Source organism: Symsagittifera roscoffensis, chromosome 6 (assembly GCF_963678635.1).
Source record: "Symsagittifera roscoffensis chromosome 6, txSymRosc1.1, whole genome shotgun sequence".
Lineage (NCBI taxonomy): Eukaryota > Metazoa > Xenacoelomorpha > Acoela > Convolutidae > Symsagittifera > Symsagittifera roscoffensis.
This window is the reverse complement of record NC_087067.1, coordinates 28,929,904-28,937,402: the sequence shown is the minus strand read 5'-3', so window position 1 is coordinate 28,937,402 and position 7,499 is coordinate 28,929,904. Positions and strand designations below refer to the sequence as shown.

Sequence of the window (7,499 nt, the reverse complement as noted above, 5' to 3'; positions counted from 1 at the left end):
AACTGATGACAGTTTAGCTGATACAGACAGTGACCTACAGGGAAATGAGCCGACCAAAGAAATTGAGGACGAAATTGTTCGAAGACCAGAAAAGACTAGCGAACTCGAAGAGCCGACTACTTCCGACGCCGCGCTCATCGTAGTTCTCGTGTGCGTCGCGTGTTTCGGCTTCGTGGGCGTAGCTGCTACGGGTCACTACTTCTACCAGCAATATCAAAAAAGGAAATTATACTACAAGTTGGATAGAGTCGACACAAACGGAGATTTCTTCACAAGTGAAGATCCTTACAATTATCGATAGAAAAAATATACCAAAAACGCAAATAGGGTTTTTTTTTACTTATTCCGCCGAAAAAAAACGAACAGTGCATCACATGCTGCATTTTCAGCAACGCATTTATATTCAGCCAATCAGATTCGAGCTTTACCATTTTTGGTTTCCGTGTTTTGATGACAGTTTGGGCGGAATAAGAAGAAAAACCCAAAAATGGAGTGATTGAAAGACCTTTAGTTTTGACCTTCATTAACAAAAATTATGTTTGTCAATATTTCAAATGAGAAAAGATGGCATTTATTAAAAATCAACTTTGAGTATGGACTTAATTTATTGAGAATTTGCTTAATTTAATTGTAAAATGACGCATATTTAGAAACAATTAATTTTTTTCGGATTTTATTAACTATTTCGCCCCCTATGGTAACTTGTAAAAATTACCCCTCCCCCATCCCCCCATAAAGAAAGAATTGAACAGAACATATATAAAGAAAATTGTTACCTTGTTAACTATTCCCCCCCCCCCATCCCCACTGCAATAAGGGGGGAAATAGTTAACAAGATCAATTTTTTTTTGAAACAATTTACAAAAGCTTGCGTTTTTGTTTTAAAATAAAAACTGAGTTTTTTACCAGACTTCTCGAACCGAAACTCGGGCTTGGAAGGCTTTTGCTACAAAAAGCTTCTAAATTCCACAACTAAATCAAAACAACCAAAAAACGTTCACGAAAAAAAAAAATTCGTGTCTAAGTCAAATCGCGTAGAGCGTAGCAAAAAAATGTTAACTAACTTGTCGATATTTATACTCAAGAGTTTCATTCTCATCATTCTTTCGCCTCTTGCCCCCGGTGTGAACAAATATCATTTCATCCCCAATACTTCCCAACTCCCCTCTGACAGGCTCGAATGCGTCTTCAAGAAGAGAACTGCTGCACACAACTGCTTTGGCTGAGCTGAAAATCGAACCAGCCAAAATTCCAAAAGACTCATTTGAAAATTTCAAAAACTAGCTCTTTTTTTTAAACCAAAATCGAATAAACGGGATATATAAATTTCAAACCGTTTTTTTTGAAGCAGAACATCTAATGTGCGCCAAAACTCAACTTAAACATTGCTATCTTCCATTTTTTATTTTGGCTGACATTATTTTAGATGACATCATTTATTTTTTTGATGTTCTTGAAAATCGGTTGAATTGTATTGTACCTGATAGTGATTGAATGCACGAGGGGCGCTTGTCGCTGGTTGAAGTTGACCAGGGCGGAGATGACCCCTATTTTGGCCAATCCGACCCAATAGATCACAAGGTCAGGACTGTTCTCCAGCAAAAGAGCAACACAGTCACCTGGCAAAACAAATATATTGTATAGTTGGTGCCCAAAATATCAAACCGATTTACGCAGCTGGCGGGGCTGTAAATAATTTTGTTTTGCGCCAGTTGTAATTTCTCAAGAAAAACGTATTACAGCAAAAGTGGATTGCAGCAAAAAGATATTGCAGCGCTTAGTTACCGCGTAATAATTTACCTTTTGGAAACAAAATTTCTTGGAGCAATCGGGCTTGGGTAAGTAGATACTTCCACTATGGATAAACTTATCAATTGATGTTTCCTTGACATGATAGGCTTTTGGATTTTAACAGGTAAAAGTATTGAATAAGCCCGGTTCGAGGCCCCAGACTTATGTCCAGACTTTGAAAATCACGCAGCGTCTGGATCCAGACCCAAATAGCATAGTTGCTCCGAGTTTAAGTCTGGAAAGTCTGGACACAAGGTTGCGGGAAAGTCTTGACGTGGGTCATTAAAGTCTGGACATACCGAAAGTTGGTCGCAAAAATCTCCACAAAAAGTCGCGAAAGTCCGGACATACTTTTTTCAAGCTTTCGCGATTTTGTGTCTAGACTCTCGACTTCATGCCCAAAATTTCGCGACCAAATTTTGGCAACTCCAGATTTTTGGACCCGCGACGCGACCCTGGGGGCCTTATATCCAGACTTTCCAGACTCAAACTCTCGGCGCGATTATGCAATTTGGGTCTCGATCCAGATGCTGCGCGTATGTCTGCATGTCGGGTAGCGCCGGTCGCGTTGGGTCTCATGTCAGATAGGGCTGCTCACGCCGTCTCCATCTTGGTCTCAAATGTTGCAACGAAACTTTTTGGCCGCGAAAGTCTGGAAATGACGAAATTTGCTCGCGTTAATATGGACATACTAAATGTTGGTCGCGAATATCTGTTCACGCCGTCTCCGCCTCGGTCGTCAAATTTGCGACGGATTTTTTGTTCGCGAATGCCTTTAAAAACATATTTTGGCCGCGAAAGCCTGGTCAAGCCAAAATTTGGTCGCGAAAGCCTGGACAAGCCGAAATTTGGTCGCGAAAGTCCTTACCGAAGTCGCGGACCTCGACGCGTGAGATAGAGTAGAGTTGAGAGAAAAATTTACATAAGTGTGCAAATCCAGCAATATATACATATACCATAACATATTATATAAAAGCTGTTTCTTAGAGTCTAAATTAAAAAATTTGTATCATGAAAAGCTGTTTCTTGGAGTTTCGTCCTAATACGAGCGTTCTTTTTTTGTGGGTTTGGAAAAAGTCATTGCCCTGTAACGTTCCTTTTTTTTCAAGGTCACATGCATATAATCTAATTGTCTGGATAGCAATAAAACTTCATAAGCTCAATTCTTACAGGTTGCTCTTTTATTCCCAAATACGTTGCATGAGGAATTAAGAACTTCAACTAGGCTTTTCCAAGCATAATTAGTAACCGCGAATAAACGTCATATTTGGTCAAAAAAAACGCGTAAAGATTTTCAGTTTTGGTTCGGGCTGTTTTGAAAAATGTTATGATAAACTCTCGGACTGACGCACATACACATAAAATGCTAGTAATACAGGTTCATAAATTGTTGAGACGAAAACTGGTCGCTGAAAAAAAAAGAAAAAAAATTGGAATGCAATTTTCAGGCAGTTTTTCTAATTGATGTATTATATGAACCATAGTGTTTGATCTGAATGACTATAGCACTTTTTTTAATCCGGGTTATTCTGACTTCCAAATCACGCCTCCGTCTCTCAAAAAAGGAAACAAAACTGTAAACGCAAAGCCGTTGTTTTTATCCTTAAAATTTCAAAAACAACCTTTGGGACATATTTGCCGCACTTTTGCCGCGTATTGTATTTTTTAACCTCTTGCAAAATAAGTGGGGTCGGAAATTTCAGAGCAACATTTCTTTTTTGCACGAATACGTATAGTTCTTACAATTTTTTATAAAACGAAGAAAGCAGTGGCGGATCTAGGATTTTCTCGAATTTTGTCGACGCTTTTTTTTAGGTCGACCGATCGACCGAATTGATTTTCCGAGCTCTCCCAAAGCACTAAAATTTTGGTCAAATTTTCTGCGCCTGACCAACAAAATTGCGTTTTTTTTTGGCGCGCGCTCCCCCTTCAAAGTAAGTATATATTGGCGCCAAAGGCGCCGTTAGAAAACTTTTAGGGTCCGTCACCAAATCTCAAATAGTACAAAATAGTACCTTTGGGTCGGCAGGGGGTCAAATCCCTGAGAGCGGGGGAGCGTATGCCAACCCCCCCCCCCCCCCCCCCACCCCTTCCCCCCTAAATCCGCCCCTGATGCGAAAGATTATGTTTTTTAGGATCTGAACTTTTGTTCTTTATAATACGAAGTTTTTGCCCCCGAACTTTTGTTATCTTTGTTTTGTACAAAAATGTTACCTTTTTTCAGCCCCAGTTTCTGAAAATAAGCAGCAACTTCATTTGCCTCTTTGTTTACTTCTTCGAACGTCCATTGATGCCCCTGGAACTTGAACATTGCCCTTTTCGGGTACTTTTCGACCGTCTTTTCAAACAGAGAAACAATCGAGACATTTTCTTTCTTCATTTTCTCAGTTCGAAGTTTAATTCCGACCAACACGCGGCCAAGTTTGAGATCACGTGGTAACGTGTGCCAAATGAGCCACAGGGTTTCTTTGCTGCCCCCCAGAAGCAAAAACAAAAGGGGGAGCAGAAATAAAATAGATAAGAATATCCAGTAAACGCAACACGTCATGTCTGTGGATTCCAAAATTAAAAATCGAAAAACTCGTTGAACAAATTTATAAGAAAATGTATCGTGGAATTTATAAGAAAAAAAGAAATTTACTCTTTTTTGAAACGCTAGATTATAAAACGCTAGACAATCAGTACCAGTCTATGAGACAAAGTTATTATACAAAATGTAGATAGCAGCAGTTTGCAACTTTTTTGAAAAACGTTTTGACGGCAAAGGGTTCAAGTTTTGTTTTAAATGTTTCAAATCAGAGATAAATTCTTGGTTTATATTAAAGAAGATTCGGAGATATAATTAGGTCAAGGTTTTGAGACGTCAGTCAAAAAATATCTTTTCGGCCTTTTGTACAGAGGTTAAAGGGCATAAACAAATTTCCAAAAAAATAAGCTGTCACAATTTAGATAGCACGATGTCAAAATACTGAAAAGTCTTTTCAGTTTACGTCTTTGTAAGGACGGATTAAATTTGAGAAGCGTGATTTTTCTGCAAAAATCAAGTTGTATTTCAAACTTATTCTTTGCAGACAATTATGAAAACCACGAAATCAGTAAAATTATATGAAAACTTCAGAATTGATGAAGATTCTTGATTGATATGGGTCCAGGGTGCGTTGAACCTTTGACTGCAAACATTTCTATTTGAAAGTTGGTTCCATTTAGCAATCTGCACAGCAATGTTTGAAGTTGAAATCAAACTAATTTAGATACCAAAGAGTGAAGTTTATGTTATGAACTAATCCACGTCATCGGCAAGTAAAATTAGTAACACAGTGAAATATGGTATGAACGAACCATAAAAAACTATAGGTTATGGAGAGAGTCTGAAGCTGCTAACTTTAAAGGTTTTAACAAAATTGAGTAACATGAAAACGCGTACACTAAATTGTTTCGATGATTTAAGAATTGAACTCAATGACTGATTCTTAAAACCACATTCACTAATACAATATAATTGAACGCTCCACTATGCGTAGTAGTTTTATGAAAAACAAGATCTGAAATTTCAGAGGCAAATCGACACAATTTGTCACTTCAGGACTTCGATTGAAATTTTTCGAAACTTTTTCTAATCTTTTAAGCGCCTAAGATGCACAATGCGCTATCATTAAAAATTGTATAAAAAAGCCTAAGCTTATAAATTCATTGGTCAAAGTTGCAGAGTCAAAGCACCCGAAACAGCACTTTTTAAGCATTCTCAACACTTTTTTGTTGGACGTACAAAATGTTAGCATAAAAGTTTTACAGTGCTTCAGAACTGCTTAGAGTTGGTAAATATTAATTAATCGGGTTTTAAGACGTCGGGTGTTGAGGTATTCAGAAAGATATTGAACGTTTACGTTTTGATGAAGTTTCTTAATGGTGAGACCATGAATATTTGAAGAGAAAATTTGAATAACAAGACAGCTGGCTTTAGCTATGAGTTTTTGTATAACATTTGATTCGCATTAACCTTGTTTCTAGTAGGGACGGACCTAGGATTCTCTTTTGAACATTCTTTTTGACTTTTTTTGATCGACCAAATTGATTTTCTAAGCTCTCCTCATTATTGATAAAGTCCCTTTTTGGCTCAACTTTCTGCGTTTTTTTTCTGCGGTTCTCGACGCGAGTTCTTTCTCAAAATAGGTATTTTTTGGCGCTGAGGGCGCTTTTAATAAAATTTCAAGACCGGTCAGCAAAAACCAAATTTCTTAAAATGGTACTGACAGAAGGACTCTCTTGGTGCCTATCGGGTCAATTTTTTGCGTGTTGCGGCACCTCGTTTCAAGCGACAACTCGTAACATTTATAGAAAGCGACTACTCCCGTAGTTACCGGCATTTAGCAGCGGCAAAAACTTTTGATCAGATCAAAAAAAATTGAGTTGTAGATGTAAATTAAGAAGTGAATGTAATAAAAAAATCGAAATTGAAAGACTCTCATTTTATTTTAGAAGAAAGTTGCTTCTGTAATGACTTAGCAGCTCAAAAAATGCTAATAGCTTTTTTAAGTTTAGACTCCTATGCATATTTTTTTGTCGTTATTTAGGCCAAGTTTAACTTCCAACTTAATTTTTTTCTCAGGAATTGAAAAAATTATTGAATCTACCTGCGAGCCCTCAACTGGGATGTTGGTCTTCTGCCTTCTATTTCAAACTTTATCGAAAGGATTTCACACAATTGATGACTTCTACCGCCCCTGCGCCTAGGAAGAATTGGTCAGATCCATGTTGTTTCGAAAAATTTTACTCCAATAGAGTGCGTTTGTCTTCCTTGCAGTTTTCATGCACAAAGTAGTCATACCATTTTTGAAATCGAACTATGGAATAAAAACCAGAGTGACAAATGGTTTAAGTAGTAAACGTGTGTTTTTATCTTTTCGTTATAAGGGTACCAGCATCAAGTGAAAATAGCATCCTGTGGAATTTACGCCGCTGAGAGTTTTGAAAAACCTCAATTTGAAAAGATTTAAATCTCGTAATGATAAAAACAAATTTAATATTCGTTCATCAGTTTTTAATCCCCTGATAGCAATTAAACTTACAAGTAATTGTCATATGCTACGACTCGTCGCTTGGTGCGAAATAAGAATTTATATAATTGGTAAATGTGTTGCTTGCGTTTAACCGCCGCTTGCGTATCACACCCATTTATGTCTAGTTTTTTATTTCCGACTTTTGTAACAAAAGTAACGGAATGTTTGTGCTCGGGTTGGGTTTTGTTTTTCATCAGACATATTTCGACTTTTTAACTAGCTATTGTTGACGAAAATTTTTTATATAATTCAAAAAGTATTGTTGTAATCAACTTGAATTTGAAAAGCTACTTCACCTGTGATCATTTTTCGTAAAATTATGGGGGTTTAAATATTGCCCTTTTGGCCAACTTGGGCAAATATGTTTCGAGCTATCAACGCGCAAGTGGAGATTAAATCCGTCTTTGGAATTGTTCCAAATTAGTTGAAGGAAGCTTATATGCCATAATTAATTTGTTACCAGAGCGAAATCTATCACTTTCTACTTTATATGGCGTGTGGAGAGTTGTTTTTCATAAAAATTCTCAAACTAAAAAAAATTCATTTTTGCTTATTACATTTAGTTTTTTCATGTTATTACTGCTAGATAAACCCTAAAAGGCAGTCGGAACTTTCAGGGCTTTGCCCTGATACGAGTAGTCTTGTTTCTTT

General features: G+C 37.2%; 2 protein-coding genes across 3 annotated transcripts in view; one reads left to right on the top strand and one right to left on the bottom strand.

The window, feature by feature from the left end:
- LOC134847602 (uncharacterized) overlaps positions 1-685 on the top strand; it is a 10,288-nt gene extending 9,603 nt beyond the window's left edge. The window contains exon 2 of the mRNA XM_063864715.1: positions 1-685. This exon is cut by the window's left edge and continues 209 nt beyond it. Within this exon, the coding sequence (XP_063720785.1) occupies positions 1-301 (301 nt within the window). The 3' untranslated portion in view covers positions 302-685.
- Positions 1-5,011, bottom strand: part of LOC134847601 (long-chain fatty acid transport protein 4-like) — a 38,810-nt gene extending 33,799 nt beyond the window's left edge. The window contains exons 1-3 of one of the 2 annotated variants that reach the window (XM_063864713.1): positions 4,006-5,011; positions 1,481-1,619; positions 1,065-1,227 (exon numbers count right to left, since the gene is read on the bottom strand). In XM_063864713.1, the coding sequence (XP_063720783.1) occupies positions 1,065-1,227; positions 1,481-1,619; positions 4,006-4,339 (636 nt within the window). In that variant the 5' untranslated portion in view covers positions 4,340-5,011. The remainder of the gene's footprint in view (positions 1-1,064; positions 1,228-1,480; positions 1,620-4,005) is intronic. The other variant, XM_063864712.1, reaches the window with a different exon arrangement.
- Positions 5,012-7,499: the final 2,488 nt, after the last annotated feature.